The sequence below is a fragment of the Pezoporus occidentalis genome, unplaced genomic scaffold (genome assembly GCF_034315485.1).
Source record: "Pezoporus occidentalis ecotype Australia unplaced genomic scaffold, CSIRO_AGI_Poc_V1 ctg126, whole genome shotgun sequence".
Taxonomy (NCBI): domain Eukaryota; kingdom Metazoa; phylum Chordata; class Aves; order Psittaciformes; family Psittacidae; genus Pezoporus; species Pezoporus occidentalis.
Window position 1 is genome coordinate 840,967 of NW_026913060.1, and position 19,199 is coordinate 860,165.

At 49.9% G+C, this 19,199-nt stretch overlaps 1 protein-coding gene across 1 annotated transcript in view; it reads right to left on the reverse strand.

The window, feature by feature from the left end:
- IGFBP2 (insulin like growth factor binding protein 2) overlaps nt 1-4,735 on the reverse strand; it is a 67,402-nt gene extending 62,667 nt beyond the window's left edge. The window contains exon 1 of the mRNA XM_062607776.1: nt 4,318-4,735. Within this exon, the coding sequence (XP_062463760.1) occupies nt 4,318-4,720 (403 nt within the window). The 5' untranslated portion in view covers nt 4,721-4,735. The remainder of the gene's footprint in view (nt 1-4,317) is intronic.
- Nucleotides 4,736-19,199: the final 14,464 nt, after the last annotated feature.

Consider the following 19,199-nt stretch of genomic DNA (forward strand, 5'->3'; position numbering starts at 1 on the left):
AGCAGCTGCCTGCCAAGGGGAAATGGAGGTTTTGACATTTGACCCATAAGGAAGGATGTGTGGCATTTGGGGCTACCCAAATAAGGATTTTAGCTGGATGCTAAAACAAGCTGCGTTTTTAACAGTTAACTATTTTGGCGCTGGTTTTGTATCATGGGAGTTCAACGTGGAGGCCCTGACCAGGTGAATGAGGCAACCCCAGCCCTGCAGGTTCAAGTTTGCCTGAGGCTGCATTCTTTGCAGAGCTCTTTCCATTTGGAAAGGTTACTTTGCACTGTCATGAACTAAAAAAAAAAATCCACATTTGTTTTAATAAAGAACTGAGATTCCAAAGCAGGACTCAATAGCCAGCAGTGGGTTCTGAGGCAGATCCCTCGGAATTAATACAAATATCTTGACAACAAAATAAAACAATACTACAAACCCAACTGAACTGCACTGCCAAAGGGAAAAAGATAATTCCCTTAACTGGTCAGTTTTGAACAGTGGCTCAAGAACCCTTTTTTCTGTGGAACAAATTTTATTCCTAGGACCTTGTCTCCATTAGAAGGAAACGGATGATTTTCAGCTATTCTCATAACTTGGGCAAGACAATTTTGGACACTGCTGAGATGGCGAAGGTCTGCCCTGATCCATCTCCTAGCACAAGCTCCTGTCGTGGAGCAGTACTGGCACCCTGCTGCACCTTGCCAGTTCAGGGCATTGATCTGCCAGAACACCACGCACTTGTTTCCTGAGGCTGGCTTTCTGCAGCATTAGCTCTGAACCAGCCTACTCTGACACAAGGTGACATCTAAACACATCAGAAGGAAGAAAAAAGGACAAGAGCTGGACAAGACCATGCAAGCCCCCAATTCCAGTTCATGATGGCTAAAGCAGAAGGCAGCATCCCCACCCTCTGAGATTCGAGAGGCTGAGAGACCCCAATGGTACCTGAAACACTTTCCAAAGCATGTTGTGTCTCCAGAACCCATTCAGACCTGAGCCACCCTGACCCTGCTTGGGGAGAAAGTGGCTATCAGCAACTGGGACATTATATGTCAAGAAACAGACTGCTAATATGATGTACAGACAGCCCTTACTCTGCTTCCTGTGTCCTGGTGGACTTCAGGCACATCATTTACTCCATCTGCAAAACAGCATGCCAATTTCTCTGAAGTGCTGAAAGAATAAACACATTCGAGACTGGCATGAACTCTGCGAACTTCGCACACACAGTAACAACCCTCTGTCTCCAGTTCAGGCAGTTCCAGTCAGCCATTAGGGTACGTAAAGTTTGTTAAGTGATGACCTGAAATAAACTGTTAAAAAGTGTGGTCCAGTGGCATCAAAACTAATTTAGAGGCCCTGATCCCTGGAGGTGCTGAGCCTCCATCTTGCTCCCACCCTTGGTGGGAGTTCAAGTACTCATCTCCCCAGAGGGGTACAAGTTCTCAGCCTGATTTCCACAGACTGCTGCTGTTTAGTTCCAACATTCCCAACATCTTCAAAATACCCAAAGCCTCTTGTGCAATGAGCAACATCCCCTGCTTCCTAGCTACACGGTGGTTTATGTTACTTCCCGCCTACAACCATTTCAGGATTGGCTTTACAGACTAAGTGGAAGACTAAACAATGCTGGAGCCACAGCAGGAGAATTTGCAGAGTTTTATTCCTTGTTTCGTTTGGGCAATCCTTCTGCCTCTCATCAGGGACAAAAAACTTGCCAACCTCTTAATTTAGGAATAGTGAAGGCTCTGCATTCCAGTCCTGAACCAGCCAAAGGAGCCTTTTCAAGCTGGAAAGGGGAAATAAGGCAAATACCTTTAAGCACATTAAAAAAAAATGGGGGAAAAAAAAAGAGCCTCAACACCTGCCTTTTGCAGGCAAAAACCTGCTCTTGGGGCACTCTTGAAACTGGCCCGACATCAGCATTTGAAAGCAAATTCCAATCCCTGCTCTTCTGGATGTCAGAGTCCTTTCCCTGTCACTGCTTTAAACAAAAAGCAAACTCTCCCTAGTATATGCTTTGTAGGCATGCTGCAGATGGAAGCACGAGTCTGAACAGAATAGTATCACGTGAAGCTAGCAGACTGGGTTTTGTTTTTGTTGGGGGTTTGGTTGTATTGGTTTTGGGTTTTGTTTTTGGGGTTGGTTTTTTTTTTTTTCTAATGGCTACAACAACCTGTTAAAAGTTTTGTCATCTGGAGAGCAAACCCTTTTCTGGATGTCCAAGATTCTTTGCCAAGACATGCTGAACTCTGAATATTCCAGCTGCATGTTTCACATCATGCTGGTTAAGGATGTGCCAGTATTTTTATTATTAGCCCCCTATGAACATTACAGAACACCGCATACATTAAAGTGTTCTTAAACTGTGCTATTTATGTGTGCATGTATTACACATAGAGATATGGTTAAATAAATCACACCCACTGTAACAGAATAAAGACAATAAAATCAAGCAAAATATCCAGTCAGGTAATGTAATTCTGAAATAAAGTCCGTAAAATCAAAAAAAAAAGCATCATTAACTCAGAAAGTCACCTCTCAACCCATCACAGCAATGCTCTCTCCCCCCACCCCAACTTCTTGTAAAAGCGTAAGTTTGGAAGTCAGTGCCAGATTCCTTACATCTACATGCCCTTGGCTTCTTCTAGAGTGTAAAATTCACTCCCTTGACACTCATATTCTGTAGTCAAGCAAGATTTCACATCAACTTGTTCTCCAGACTCCCAACTCTCCACAGCCCTTCACAGCCGGGTAAAGGAGGGGGAACAGGAGCAGGGACTGCAGCATTCGCAGCCTGAGTGCATGGAAGCAGCATCTTGCAAAGCGCGATGTTTTCCCTGCTGGTGGTTTTTCTTCACTCCCCTCTCTCCATCTCTCCCCTTCAAGCAGAGCAGGGTGCACAGGTCCCCAGACCAGGGTGCACAGGTACTCACAGCAGCGTGCGCAGGTACCTGGCTATGCTCCCATTCTCCTGGGGAGCGAAGCCAGGAGGTACAGCCCGATTCAGAGTGCTTTTCAATAGAGCCTCAACACGAGAGAAGGGAGGGAATTCGAAGTTGTGCTGCTGAACTAGTTATGCAAAGAAGGGTCAGAGCCCCAGTCTTAGCCAGGGAGCAAAGCCAGCAAGGAGGCAGAAGTCAAGGAGGGGTGATTTCAAAGGAGAAAGTGCTGGTTTCTACTCCCAGACCTGATTCTGCAATTTTCAGCATTCCACGGAAAGGGAAAGAGCTTGCGGCCGATCGCAAGGGAGAGGAAGCATTAATAAAACCCAAGCTCTGCTGTATCGGCATCCCCAAGAGCGCTCCCTCCCACACACATTGCAGCAACAGGTCAGGAGCCTGTTGACGTCCCCGTCCTCGGGGCTATGCCCTCGGGGGAGGCTCCTCTTCTTCCGGCACCCGGTACCTGGATCGGGGGGAACAGAGGGGACCGGGACCCCTCACGGGCTCTGGCAGTGGACACCGCAGCTCCGAGGTGGGCTCTGCTGGGAAGGCACCCACAGGGAACGGGCTCCCCACAGAGCAAAACCCCGCAGTGCCTCAACCACCCCCTTCCCACCAAGCAGCACATGGTCCTCCCACACTGCTGCTCCCCGTATGTTTGGGGGTCCACCACCCTCAGGAGTGATTTTACGCCTCCAACCCCAAATCTGAACCTCCACCTCCCTCTGCTCGCTAAGGGCTCCCACTCCCCTCAACTGCATCTCCCCGAACTTCACCCTTATCTGCTCACAAGGGTTTTCTTCTCTAGAAGACCCCAACCTGCCCCCGGCCCCGGGGAAGTCCCTACATTTCTCCTGTTACACCCCACCCCTGTGATTCCTGCCCCGTGCCAGGCAACCTCTCTAACCCCAGGGGTAGATGTACCCCCCCCCCCCCAAAGAACATCTTCCCCTCTCCCCCAAGGACGCACTCACGCTCTTTCGCCCCTCCATCGCCTTTTTCATCCCTGCCCCTTTGGTCCCTCCCCTGACTCTCCCCTCTCCCGCAGGGATCCCCCTTCCCTACCCTCCCGAGGGGTCCCTCTGCCCTGGGAGTACACCCTTCAGACCACCCTTTAGGATTCCGTAGAGGTGCCGGTGCCCCGCGGCACTGGGTCCCGGGTGCGTTGCACCCAGCGCACAAGCCAGGTGCGCAGTTCACAACGCACTGCACCCGGTGCTCGGTCTCCGGTACCCCCGCCCGGAGCGCAGCGCGCAGTGCCCTATCCCCAGCATCAGGTCTCCGGTCCCTAGCACTCAGTGCGCCCGGTGCCGCGTCCTCGGTGCGCGGCTCTCCAGGGTCTGCGGTGGGGTCCGCGGGGTGCGCGGAGCCGGGCGCTGCTCACCTGCGGGGCGCTCGGCGCTGGCGCCGTACTCGGCCGTGTCGCGGCGACGGGCGCAGGTCCCCTGCCCCTGCACCAGGGCTTGCAGGGGCAGCTCGGCGCCGGGGTCGGGGTAGCAGCGCAAGCCGGCGGCGCAGCGCGGAGTGTAGACGCCGCACGCCTCGGCCTCCAGGCGGGCGCACACCGGGCAGCAGCCGCAGCCCGGCTCCCGCACCAGCTCGGGGCAGGGCGGGCGGGCGGCCGGGGGGCAGGCGGCCAGGCGCTCCGCCGTGCAGGGCGGGCAGCGGAACAGCACCTCGGGCAGCGCCGGCCCCGCCAGCGCCAGCGCCGCCGCCGCCGCCGTTACCAGCAGCCGCGGCCAGGCGGCCCGCGCCGCGCCGCCGCGACCGACCCCGCCGAGCGCCATGGCGGGACTGACGGGCGGCGGGGCCGGCAGGTGGACACGCGGCTCGGCCCCCCGGCGGCGCGGCACGGCGCGCAAAGGAGCGGAGACGAGCGGGGCGGCGCAGCACGGCACGGATCAGCGCGGTGCGGAGGGGAGCGGAGCGGAGCGGGGCCGGGCGCGCCTCGGCGCCGCCGGGTCCTAGAGCCGCCCCCGCTCCCGCCCCCCACCACCACACCTCCCCCGAAGGGGTCGGGGCTGCCCCGGTTGGGAGAGGGGGGCCACCCCAAAGCGGAGAGGGGATCAGACCCAGAGGGGGTCGGGGGCTGCTGCGCAGGAGGTTGGGGGATGTCCCAAAGAGGAAACGGGGGTGTGAAAGTGGGGGCAGAAACACCTAGTACAGGGAGGGATGGAGATCCTACCTCACAAGAGGGTTGCGGTCCTTCCCCACAGGGTCATCCAATGATGGGGGGAACTGGGTGCTCTCCTCACCCCCAGAGAGACCCGAGGTCTGGTCTGGGGCGCAGGTGGGGTCCCACGCTCACCCCGTTGCCCCAGGAGAGCCACGAGCAGCCATGTTTCAGGCCACGTCCTACCGTGGAGATGGGGGGGGTAAAACCTGGGCTCAGGGAAAGTCCTGCCATCCAGCCCGCCACCGCATGCTGGGCCTGGGAGTCACCCGGCCTCCATGGGAGCCGGATCCTGATGTCAGGTGAGCCCCTTTGAAGACACAGGGTTCTATGTCCATAGGCCTGCCTGCATCTCTGGCCTGGCTCCTCACAGGACATTTGCACCCTCAGACCAAGCCCATCTTACAGCAGGCTCAGTGTCTCCCTACAGCAGCGCCCCACGAGGGTGCCTGAAACCCTGGGTACAACTGGGATTTTGGTATTATATACCCGTTTCAGACCTCATCTCTCCTTGCTGCTTAACTGTCACAGGCTACACAGAGGATTTTAAATACAAGGGGTATCACATAGAGGTGACTTTATTTCACGAATAAAAAACATTAACAGCAAATCCAAGGGAATGCAGCTGAGCTACTGAAGCTGGGAAACTCAGTATTGTGGGGTTGTATGGTTAAAGCCAAGCACTGAGGCAGTTCCCTCAGCCTCCAGAATGTCAGTTTTGGGGCATTTAAAGTTAACACTTGCTGCTGTCGTTCTGTGTTGGTTTGGTTTTGTTTTTTTTTTCAAACTATGAAAAGAACAAAATGCTGCTGTTGATGACTTCTGTGCCATAACTTTCAGCACAGGATTACTCATGGCCATAGAGTTATACAAGATGTTTGTTTGTGGGCTCAACAAGCACAGGGTGGGATGGTGGTCTGCAGCGTTCTGTACACCCCATGAAATGCCCGTGCTACATCCCATGAAATGCCTCTGCTACATCCTGGGACCAAGCATGCTGTCCCAGTAACTTGGGTTTTACAAGAGTTTAACCAAGCGTGGTCCCTTTCTCTGGCTGCCCATCATGCTGCAGATACCTCATTGTGGAAGAGCTGCCCATTCATTTTCCTTTGTAAAACATACCATTGCTTGTTTGCACCTCGCTCAAGCTAGGCAGTGATTTTAACCATCCTTGTTTCACCTCTGGAGGAATCCAGTTAGTTTTGGGGTCCCTATGGCAGCAGCACTCATCACTGCATACAGCACTCATCACTCTGAGCGTGGGGGACTCCGAAACTCCAAGCCAACAAAAGCGTTTTGCTGAAATTAGAAGCAAATTACAAAGATATTTTTATTTCACCATGTTACAGAATCCTTTCTGTATTACAGAACCTGGATTTTATCCTGAGTGACTCAAAGAAGTCTCTTCAAGAAGATAACAGCAACAAAAAAAACACAGAAAAAAAACTCAGCACAGACTTTGCACTCGTTACTCCCACAAATCACAAAGTGGGAAAACGGGAAGCACAGCACACAAGCAGCCCCTTAAAAGCCTTCCTTTAAAACAGATTTGCCAGCAGATGTTCAATAGAAAATGGAGTGAATTATTTTCCCTGCACACTCACGACTTCTCAGAGATGGAGGAAGGAGGCTCTCGGTACCTTTTCTATGATCTGCCGTTGACTTCACTAATGACTCACATTTGGTTCCAATGAGGTATTTTCATATGACTAATGAATCTATATTTGGAGGCGTAATAGCGTTTGGTTAATTATCTGTTTCAGTCAGTTAAATATTCCAACTTTTCAAAGTAGGTTTTCTTCCCGTGGCAAATGTTATGCCCCCATGGTCTGTCTTCCCCTGGTGCTTTAAAAGCAGCCCAACACTTCGACTCGTACCAAGCTGACATCTGGGTTTCTGCATGTGTAAGCACAAGAGATGGCCTGAACTTAATTATACAGCTAACCAATCCTGCATTTTTTAGGTGGCCAATAGGTCATTCCCTGAGGGACAATTTAAACCTGATTTTTCAACACGCACTTGATGCTTGCAGCAGCCCGTTTTGCTGGGAGCATTTACTGGGGTGCCATTAATAACTCCTGGCAGGGGCAAATTCCTTATAAGCACCGTTGTGTAGGCTGCCTGTGCACAAATCATTTTTCCACAGGGAGAGCTGGAAATCTGATGAGAGAAGGGAGAGAGGAGGGGGAGGGAAGGGGTTCCATCAGCTCAGCTGCCTGAATTGCAGGAGGACATTAAACATAATGATCCTGGAGGGAAAGAAACTATACGCAGCTCAGATGTGGGAATGAGCCAGGATTTCCTGTTCATATGCCTCTTTAGTAGGTGCTTGGGCTGTGCTCTTTCTTTTATCGCTGTCATTTTCTTTGTCTGCCACCGAAGCAATAACGCTGGGGCAGATACAATGGATCAGATGTTCCCCTGCCCCTGCTGCTGCAGCCCTCGGCCAGGAGACCTCTCTGTGCTGCTCTCCGACACAAACAGAACAATAAAGTAGATTTTACAGCTGTTGTGGGGATGGGGGGAGGCGGGGAGGCAGAGGGAAAACAGCTTGAGTGCCCATGGCCAGCTATAATTTCTCCAGTGGGTCTTTGCTGACAGTTTTAGGATTAACAAGTGAGCTCTGTTCCCAGGCATTTACCCCTCTGGATAAGCTGGCCTGTTTGTTCTCAAGGGTTTATTTTACCCTACAAAATATGGCATTGCCAAACAGATGTAGGCTTGTTCCTAGAAAGGCAAGTTATAGCTGAAGCTGCATCTCACAGAGGCTTTAGCCCTTGGAATTGTTTGGAAATGCTACAGTATTCCTCCAGCCCTTTTCAGGGCAGTTTTTTCCCACAGACGTGCTGGTCAATTCTTTTATGGCTCTGTCTTTGTCAAGAATGAATTAGGAAAAATAAACTCGCAAACAAAAAGTGGAGGCCCGGCACAGAGATCCTCTTGCTCCCAATGATTAAGAAGTATTTTACAGCTCTGGGTTTGTAGGGGGAAGAAAACAATGTGCTCTCCTGCAGTTATTTGCCCCCTCATTTTCAGGTTGATGGGTAATAGGGGGGGAGAAAGGAAGAAAAAAAAAAGAAGAGGAAAGAAGAAAGAAGAATAAAACAGTTTTATTACTTTTAAGGACTCTCATTTTCAATAGACCAATACAAAGTGCTTTATGGCGAGTGCTGCAGAAAGCCGTGTCCCACAGCTGGCATGGTGAGGGGCAGGTGATGAGGAGGGGAAGGCTGAGAGAAGGGCTGCGAGGATGTGTGCTGGGACTCATGGGTGTTTGGTGGTCAGGATCTTGTTTTCTTGCTGGGGATTCTGCAGATATTGGCCATGAGTAAGGGTTTGCCACTGACTTAAAGTGAAAGAGGGCAGGGCAGCAAGGGGTCTGCCCTCCTGCACTCCATCCCTCCCCAGGGAGTGACAGGGGACATGCCTAAGGTCAGGGTCCATTGGTGGTTATGGCAGAAGGAGCTCTGCCCCAATCCCTATCCTCTCCACAGGGGACCTCAGCTCCCCTTCAAAAGGAATAAAGTAACCATAAAATCCAATTATGGAGATGCCAACTATGGAAACGTGTGCGTTCATGGTCTCAGGTGATCCCCTGCCTTTGTCAGCTGGCACGTTTTTCCCCTCAGCAGCAATCACACTGCCAGAGTTTTGGGGGTCAGATCTCCACCCTGCACACTCTAGGAGGGAAATCCCATGAGCCCAGCTCCCTTTCCCTAGGCTGTCATTTTGGGACATGGCTCCCTGTCCCTCCCTACATGTTCCCTAGGGCCATAAAGTCCCTGACACTTCAGCCTCATGCTGCCTTGCCAACCAGCCACAGAAGCAGGGAGGGTGAAACTTAACCTGCCTTCAAACACCCTAGTTCAGCAGCTTTGCCCACTGAATCAGGGTATTGGGGGTGAGGTGAGCACTGCAGGGAGGAGGGAGGCACTACAAGCCCCACTTGATCCACCCTGCTCCTAGTCCTGGTTGCTCTCCAAGGCAATCACACTGAAAATGGCAAGCTTTCAAGGAAATAAAAGAATGGCCCAGAAATAAGTTCCCAGCATCACCTCTTCTTCCTTTTGCTTACCCACCAGGCTTGATAAGCAGAAGTGGGTGAACATGGAAGCAGGGATGGTTCTCAACTGAAGTGAAGATCATGTTTTCTCACTTGGAGGAATGAGTGGGCTCATTCCTCCCCCTGCAGCCACACAAGACAGGGAGAGAGCTGCACCTGGGTTGCTGCAGGTCTCTCCAGCACGCCCTCTGTCTGTCTCTGCCCTCCAGTCTTCACTCCTGGCGGTGACCCGTGGTTGCACCTCAACCTCTTGTCTTTCCTTCACACCAAAACTCATCCAGCATTTTTCATGCTTCCCTCAGCATTTGCTCTCTGGACCTTGGTTGTCTCTGGTGCGAGGAGTGTGGGTACCCTGCGGGCTCCTGTGGCTCTGATCCACACCTTAGCTCTGCTGCTCCAGAGGTCACACTCAGATGTATATCTGAACCTACCTGATGGCCCAGGCCCCCCTCTCCATCCTCGAATTGCTTTCCCCAGGTGCACCAGGCTGGCCGGAGGTCAGATGTCAGCATGAGGTCAATTATAGGCTGCTCTCTTTACATTTACCCTATCTGAGATGGTTTTAGAACAGCCCTAAACACACTATCTGTGAGCCAGATCCAGTAATTACAAATGCTTTGGAGTGGTCTAGGCTAGTTTGTTTAGGTTTCTACAGCACTGATTAGAGGTCAGGAGAGCTAAAACCACCCATTAGCCGGAAGGCATAAATCAGCAGTGATTTTCATACCTGTACTCTGTCTCCCAGGCACTGCTGCTCTCCAGTAAGGGTGCAGGGGAGGGAGGCAGGGTGCCATGAGTTTGTCTGGTCTGCAGTTGCCATACATAGCAGAGGATTGTGGATTTGGATATACTGGTAGCCAGACTCCTTGCTCATCCCTAAGCATCCCTCAAAGATGCCTTCACTAGTCTCAGGTGTTCAATGGCAGTTTGAAACCAAGCAGCTGACCAGGAGAAGGTGATGCAAAAAGGGTTAAATATTGACCTAGGCTGGTCAGGCACAGTGACTTGGCTTATGGGAAAGATGAAACAAGAGCAGAGAGGGTTTGTGTGGACATTGTTCTTGAATTCAGCAGCTACAAGGATTAATTGCTTGTTGGAAGAGGACCTGGCAAAGACGGAGATGTGGCTGAGGGAAGAGAAGGAAAAGCCCTTATCTCAGTCCAAAGTAGCATCACGTCTTTGCAGAGATACTCCTACTTTAAACAAATCTCTGTTTGAAGTGGGCCTTGGGTGGCTGAAGGACCTGGTACTACCCACTGCTTCTGTATTAGGTTCTCAGTTGCAGTCCTTAGGATACAAGCAGAGGGTGACCTCTTTGCAAAGACCCAAAAACTTCAGCACTTTTTCAGACATCACAAAATCCCAGCCCTAACCTGTAGGGAACAGGATTAATACTCTCTGGGTTTGGTGGCTAGCAGCCCTAGCTTCTTACCTTAGGACCTGCTCCTTTGGCCTCAGAGCCCTTCCCTCTCCAGGCCCCTCAACCCTGAATTCTGTTCACTGGTAGTTCTCCCACAGACTCACAGGCCTGGGCATAAGAGCCACCACAACACTTGCACTACTGAGTCCTCCAGTGTGCAGTTTGGTTTCCACCAGGATTTAGATCCCCAGATAGAAGTTGGATTCAAATCCCTTTGTTTCAGTGAGTCCAGATGCTAGAGGGTCCAGCTCCTGGGAGAGGGCTGGAACAGCCTCCCAGCCCTGCGACACAGTGGGAATAAGAAACGGGCAGGATCCCCTGGCAAATATGAGAAGCCAAAGATCCCTCTGACATTCACACTGACAGGTTTTCCCTCAGTGCCTGGTACCCCTTGAGCAGGGCAGTGGGATGAAAGCATTTCAAAGCTCACACAGATGCTGAAGAATTTTATTAGCAGCATCAGCCAACATTTCCACTTGCTTTGTATTTGCTGTTGGAAATGTAATAACAGCTTTAGAGAACCTACTCAGGAGAGAAAACAGCTCTTTCCTAGGCACCACGCTGGGATGCTGCTTTGAGTAACAACATTGCATGCAGAGATGGAGTGAAAAGGGGCTGCAGCCCCAGGAGGAGCAGGGATTGCTTACACGAGCCCACAGAAAATGCTTCAATGGAACAGGACGAAGGAAAGGAAAGTGTGGTGTGACTACATACAAAAAAAAGACTCCAGCTGCTGGTTTCTAGCTGCCTATGTCAAAGCCTCCTCAGGGAAGTAACTTTATTCGTCTCCTGGGACAAATAAAACAAGTACTGGAAAAAAATACAGGCAACAGTCTTGTGTTGGCTACAGAAGAGGCAAACCATTCAGATTTTAACCCAAAGCACAGAGTTATCCTAGGGAAAGAGAAGTATTTGAAGGTGTGCTGATACTTAACCTTTAACACAAAGGAAACCCCATGCCCCTGCAATCTCCTGGCTGCTGAGGAACAAGAGCTACCCCAGGACTAGTGAGCATGAAGGCTGTGCTGCCATTGACCTCCTACCAACTCCTAAAACAAGAATTTCCCCAGTCTTGTTTCCCTGGTCCTGTGCCTGCACCTCTCTTGGCTCTGACTCATGTCTGGAGATGTGGCCAAGGCAGAGGCAGATCCAAGAGCTGGGGGGACAGAGCATCTTGCAGATACAGGTCCTCATCCCACAGCTCCCCTGGCAAGCTCTGTCCCTGCTCAGTAGTAAAAGCAGAGACTACTCTTAGGGCATCTTGGGGCAACATCGATTCTGCCTTTCTGCCTCCAGACAAAACCCCTTGTCTTCCTCAGCAACAGCACAGGAGAAGGACTGAGGAATCAACCCCATGTAAGTGTCTTTTTCTGCTAGCAGTTACAGATGAACATCTCTGGTAAACATCACAGCCATTCAACTGATAATTTTACTTAACTAAGAAACGAGCAGAAAACCACAGGGCCTCAATTCAGAGTATTTAATCATATGCTTTAATGCATGCTACCTGTCAAGGCAGGTGTGGGAGGGGGTGATCTGGCTGATCTCACTCCATGGCAACGCAATGAGCCCTCCTGCTGTGTTGCAGCCCTGCTGAGACAGCCAGGCAGGTGGGTTCCTCTTGAGGACACTCCCACAGCAGCTAAGCCAGTCTTTCCATTTCTTCAGTATGTTTATCCCTACCAGCCTGTGAACACAAGCAGTGACACACAGCCCACAAGCAGGACCTCTTCTGCGACCTTCTGCCCAAGAATCACTGTCCCCCCTCTGGATCCTCAACTGATTCTTGTTACACAGAAGGAGCTAGACTAACAAGCTCTCCCCTTCCTTGCTGGCATGGACACCCTGCCAAAGAAAATGCATGACAACAGTAACAGAGATGGGCCACCACTGCCCAAGGCTGTTTATTCCTTCCACCTCAATAAAAGGTCCCCTGATGACTTCACAAAACTGTACCTTCTGGAGCCCCCCACCACAAGCAAACAAATGCTGTGCAAAGCAGAGGGTTTGTTTAGAGGCTTCCAGAGGTCCCCTTCAGAGCTGGAAGGGGTTTCTCAGGGTCTGTTCTGGTCTAGTTTTTAATAACTCCAAGGATGGAGATCCCACAGCCTCTCTGGGCTAAATCACTCTCCCTGTGAACTTACTTTCTTTTTATCTCTCCCATCAACTAGTCCTTGTTGGTCCTTCCCCTTCCATGGTGCCCCTCAAGAAGAGACCTGTTCCATTCCTTATGGACCCTCACTTCTGAAAGTCAAATACAGCAATAAACTGTTGCCCTCTCCAGCCCACAGCCCCTCCTCATCACTTGCAATCACATGCTAGTTATTAACCAGACCTTTTATTAAAGATTCTGGTGTCTCACTCAGCAGTACAGCATGATTTTAGGTTTATAGCTCTTTGTCTATTTCCAAGAATATTTTACTGGCCTAATGTACAAAGCTACTTCAACCTTAAAATGAAGTCATCTCTGCTGCAGAATACAGCTTGCTAATTAACCCTTCACAGCATGAGCAGCAGCATAGCCCAATGAAAGGGCAGAGGGCCTTTAGGGAGATAACAGGAGGGATCCAGATCATGGGTTTGCCTGGATGTCAGAGCTATAGGAGCCAAGCTCTTATCATGTTGCTTTGAAAGCAAGCAGACATTAAAGACAAGGACGCTCCCTCTCAAATAAACTAAATTTGTATATTAAGTGCAGCCCCACTCTGCAAAGCAGTTCTATAAAAATGTCACTGTGGGACTTCCTGTTTATTGTCTCTCTTAGACTCCAGATGAAATCCATCCCACCAAAAAAAGCTGTTTACTTGAATGCAGGTTCTCCTCCCTCATCCACCAGCTCTAAAACAAAGAGTCCAACTCTACATCCCCAAACCCTATGCAACACCCTGGCTTTTGAGATATCCCCGTAGCCAGAACCTGCTAATCCACTTTCTTGCCCCATACTGGATCCATAGTTCTCCTTCAGCATCTACCTTTCCCATGGATCACTCTGTCCCGCAGGCACTGCTGCTGTGGCTGGAGGGGAGTATGGGGAGCAAACACAAGCCTTATCTTGAGCAATAAACCAGCTACTCACTTTTTTACCTGTGAGCTGGAGTAAAGCATACTTACCTTCATTGCTGGGATTTTCCAGAAAAGCCTCAGAGAACCAGCTCTGTGCACTACAGGCATTCAAAGGCAAATGAGTACTTGACGTCCTACAGCATTTTTAACCCTCCCAGCCTGCAACGAGGAACAGCCCAATCCTGACCCTTTGAAGGAAGCAAATACACAACAACTGGTGCTTGTTTTCCACAGTGCCTTTTGAGAGGTGAACCACACTTTAAGGCACTTTGATGATGAGCACACACTAATTTGTCCTGAGAACAAAGAGAGAGCACTCCCCCCAAAAAAAGAAGAAATATCTGCTTTGTTTCAAACTTGTTTGTTTTGGGGTTTTTAATTTTAATTTGCTTGTTAAACCTCATCCAGGTCTAAGGGTGAACAGTGCACATACCCAGAGAAAAAAATGTCAGTTTTGATCCGGTCAGTTTTGTCCTGCAGCACATGGGACTGCCAGCTAAAACAGTAACAAGTAACAGTGTGAATGCATGGATGCACTATAGCTGTAAAGGAGAAACAGGCACACTTTGAGCAATGCCTGTGCACACCCTGGGAGAACTGCTCCTTGCTTATAGCTGTCAGGCTGGGGAAACAGCTGATTACTTTTTCAGGTAATCAGCTTTCAAGACCCCAGGACTTGTGACCCAAAGTGGATCAAAAGAAGAGGAAGATGTCTTCCAAAACAGCAGGAGACAGATACAGAAAACAAAAAAAACATGCAAAAAGTATCTAGCCATTTTAGTGAGGCTGAAAAATAGTTAAAAACTTTGAATATAAGATCATGCCAGTACCAATTCGGGTACCACTGTAGCAAAGGATAAAATATGGTGCTACTGGCCAGGAGAAATGGCAAGATGCAGCCAGGTGAAGAGGGGAAAAAGGGGCTGGATAATGTAACCCTGTCTGCTGGGAGCCCAGAGCAGTCCTAACTATCTTTCCTGAGCAGTCTGCTGGGTTTGCCTCTCTGGGCTGAGCTGAGGAGCATAGGAGGGGTGGCAGGACAGGGCTGCTCTCGCAGCTCTCTTGCTTGCCCTCTGCCGGGTGCCAGAAGCTCGGCGAGCACAGCCGCATACTCGGAGCGCCAGGGCTAAAGTCAGCTCTTCTCCAGCCCACTGCTTCTTTTCTGCAGAGCTCATGCGCTGGGAAATGCAAGGGGAAGGAGTAGGAAAAGCTGAACTTAAGGCATGGCACAGCTAGAAATTGCAATGTGTACAGGAAGGGATGGAGTGGGAGTTAAAAAAAGGAAAAAACATCTTCCTCTGGTTACATGTGCCTCTCTGAATTGCCCAATGCCTCAATGAAACAAGATTTTTCTAGCTCAGATTATCAAGATTTGAGTGTTTGTCTTCCTGAAGGAGATTAACACTGCTTTCTAGCACTGTATTAACATGCCTGGAAGAAAAAGAGGTGGATGTCCAGAGGTTACTGCCATCCTTCTGTCCAAGCAGGACTGCTCTGTCCCATGGAGAGGAGATGGGGGCACAGCTGGTGCTATGAGAAAACGTCCAGCTTTCAAATTCCTCCAGTGTCCTGGTTTCATCTGGCATAGAGTTAATTTTCTTCTTAGTAGCTGGTACCGTGCTGTGGTTTGGGATTTAGTATGAGAATAATGTTGATAACTCACCGATGTTTTAGTTGTTGCTAAGTAGCACTTATCCAAAGTCAAGGACTTTTCAGTTTCCCATGCTCTGCCAGTGAGGAGGGGCACAAGAAGCTGGGAGGGAATAGAGACAGGACATCTAACCCAAACTAGCCAAAGGGATATGCCCTATCTACCAAAGAATTTCATGTTCAGTATATAAACTGGGGGGGCAGCTGGCCAGGAGGCACAGGTCTCTGCTTGGGGTCAGGCTGGGCATTAGTCAGCAGGTGGTGAGGAATTGTGCATCACTTGTTTTTTGGAGGCTTATTTCTCTCTCTGTTTTGTCCCTTTTCATTAGTGTTGCTGTTATTATTTTTATTATTATTACTTAATTAAAAGTGTTAAACTATTCTTATCTCAGCCCACGGGTTTTACATTCTTTCCGATTCTCCTCCCTGTCCCACCAAGTGGGAAGGGAGTGAGCAAGCGGCTGCATGGTACTTACTTGTTGGCTAGAGTTAAACCACAACATCCAGCCACTTAGCCACTTGCAGAAACAACCCTGAGCCCAGTGGCTTTTGTGGGCCAGCTCAACCAAGCACAGCATAAACACAAAAGATCTCCTAGGAAATAGCTTCTGCTTCTCTTAATTTCATGGGACAGGTCAGGGCAGGGAGCTGCATGAGAGCCAGCCAGGATTCCTGTATACACACACCACCAACAGCCTGCACATGAGCTCCCACGAGGCTTAAATCATGGTCTGTGAGAAAACATCAGCTTCTCTAGACAAACTATTCACATCAAAAAACCCAGCGGTAACGACAAGCACCTGGAGAGGTTTGACAGCAAACTCAGCGTGATCCACATGACATTGTGATATCCTCCCAAAGAGGCAGAGTCTTTCTTATGGCACTGCACAGATCCCCCACTGGTAGTAATGCACTGGAAAACCCACCCTGGTGTAGCAGAGACAGGACCCAACAATGTGGCTTCCTATACCCAACACTGCTGCTTGCAAATCACCACCATTGCCCTCTACACTCACTTTTCCCCCTCAAAAGCAAGTAGATGCTTCCACTCCAGCATGACAGTAACCTCTCACATGAGGACAAAGGGTGTCACCACATGCACATTGCCATTTTGCCAATAAACACAGACATTACTCAAAGAAGGGCAAAAGCACACTGAGCAGTATGCGGAGCTCAGTACACCAGTTCACCACATTGGGCTGACTGGGAAGAGCTGTGAGACATTAGCCTGCCAAACCCTCCACTGGAGTCGTTCCAATTACCCAAGGCAGGCAGGATAGTGCAGCTTGGTGGGGAAGCTGTTGGGATGGGGTGTTTACAGGCAGCTGGACTTCCCCTGTGTCTGATTTGGGGGGCATTGTTGCATTCCATGGCTCTCCCCAGGCACCTGGCAGCATGGCAGTGGCCTCTGCCGTCCCCTGCAAAACCCAGCAGCCAGGGTGGAGGAGGCTGTGTGCATGATCCTGAGGAAAGCCAGTCTGCAGCTGGGCCTGGGTGCTGAGATGCTCTGGCTGAGGATCAGGCAGTCTGGCTGTAACCTCTGTGCCCACCTCTGAGAGCACAGGCAGACAAACCTGCTCCATCATTGCTCTGTCCATGCCCCGTTCTGTACATAATGCATGGATCAGAGGAGACACGACTACTCTACCTGAATCTACTCCCCAGAATGGGACTCATTTGATAGCCACATTAGTCGCACACGAACACATGCCTCATGTAAGGCCCAGAGCTCTGTAGCTGAGATCCAAGACTTAGTTCGTGTGTTCTGGGTGATCAGAAACACTGCTCCAGTCCTGAGCAGACCCCTAGCGCCTGAGCCCTTCGGCAGGTCCTTCAAACATGAGCAGGTCAGAGCTTTGGGTATCTGCTTTCAAACCCACTCTTGATCTGGCAGCATGGATGTCACAGCTAAATTGTGGCTGCCACAATCTAGTGTGAGCTCAGAAAGTTTAACAGGACTGTGCTTTACACTGGGACAATAAAGCCAACATCCTCTGGGACAGCAATGAACTGTCCCCAGAAAAGAACCGCTCTGCTGGTGTAACGGGACTGGGGACTAAGGCTAGCTAAAGCCACTCACAAATCATATCACCCACCACCCCTGACCCACATAGCTCTGCGGGTAAAGTCTGTACCATTGCTCTGGCCAGAAACATTAGACATAACAAATGTATTTTTAAAACAAGGGGGAGGAACATTTTTCAGGCCTAGGGGGTAGAGGCTGTTGGCTTGAACTGCAGGAGAAAGTTCAAGGTCAAATGCTCCTGCATGCAAACCAGCTCCTCTGGCAATGCTTTGCAGCAGTGCCAAGCATCAGTCCTCATTCTAACATCTTCCACATAAGTACCTCTCTGCTTGGGGCACACACATACTTCTGAAAAATACTGGGATGTAAATCAGTTCTGCTCCTACCTGGTAAAGTCCTCAAGGTAAGGACAGGATCCAAATAATACCTGAAAACCACATGACAGACAGCCGGGTGATGCTGCCTCTCTCACACCAAGATGCAGGTGCACTGGAATATGCTTCTCATTCAGGATCCTAGTGGAAGGTTTGGGCTTCATAACCCTTATCACCTTTTGCAAGACTGGGACAGGTAGACAAGCAGATCATACATCAGTAAAATGGATCACATTTAAAGCACCTCTGATTCTTCACCATGGCTTCATCCCACTAAGAAGCCAACCTGAAAGACCCTGGCCCACTCTCAAGAGACACCTATCCAAAACCCCTTTCCAAACAGTGCCTAAAGCCTCAGTATTTGTAGTAGTTGTCCCAACCAGCCAAAGGGCTATTTTGTGGATTGAGCTCCAGCCAGTTGACAAAAGCAAGAGCTAATACCAGATTGAAGTCCTACCTTGGGCCTCACTGCCAACAGATATAGTTTTATGAGCTGGTTTTCTTGGGATTTTTTTAAGTATTTTACTCTCCCTCTCACTGAAAGAGAAGGAAGTGGTTGAGTGTAGGGAAGGAAGTGATGAAGTCCACCCCACTCACTATGTTTTGCTGATCTCACTTATCTTCCCCAGCCTGAGCCACAGCAGATACTGAACAAGTTAGATTTGTAAGACAAAGTTATCTCTTAAAACATGCTTAGTTGGGGATTTTGGTGAGCAGTATTTCCTGCAATGAAACCACCTGTTGTAGGTATGCTTCCTCCCTTGAAGAAATGTCCTTGTGTACAGCAGATTAATCACTGTCCCCTGGGCACAGTGTTCCTTCATTTTTATTATAGTATTTTCAGGAAAAATACTGCATCAGGAAATTAACTGCTCTGCAGATGCTAAAAAATGTATCTTGTATGGCTCAAAGCAATCAGCATGGTCATTTTTCTGCTGTACCCGTTTTCAGTTCCCTGCCACCCCTAAAAACGATTGAGGAGGGTGCATAGTAGAGGTGCTACAATTTTCTCCTGAGGTCTTTACCTGCTCTTTAATTCAGCTGAATCCTCAGCAGAATATTTTTCATGTGCCTATCCAAAAGCAGTCCACCATTCAAGAGCTCATCTGTGACTTCAAAGCACCCATTAACTGCTTTTTTATAGTGCCTCTCACTGCATAGGTGTCCCTGGTACTTCCCAAAGGCTTTGGGGAGGCAGTCACCCTGGGGTGGCACTTGGCAGGCTCTGGGCAGAGCTGGGCAGAGCCCTGCAGCAGGAGGGGGAAGCTCTGGACATCTCATGGGAACAGGCCGTCAGCATGGCAGCATGCCAGAGTCAACACTTGTGCTGACCTTCAACTGCAAGCAAGAAAATCCCATAACAGACACTGTGCCACAAACATCTGTGCTCTTGCCACGGCCAGGTGGAATTACTGTAATGGGCTGCTGGTTAGCCTACCCCTGAAACCAGTCCAGGGGCAGCAGTGCTGGGGACTGTGCAGTACAAGAGAAATGGTG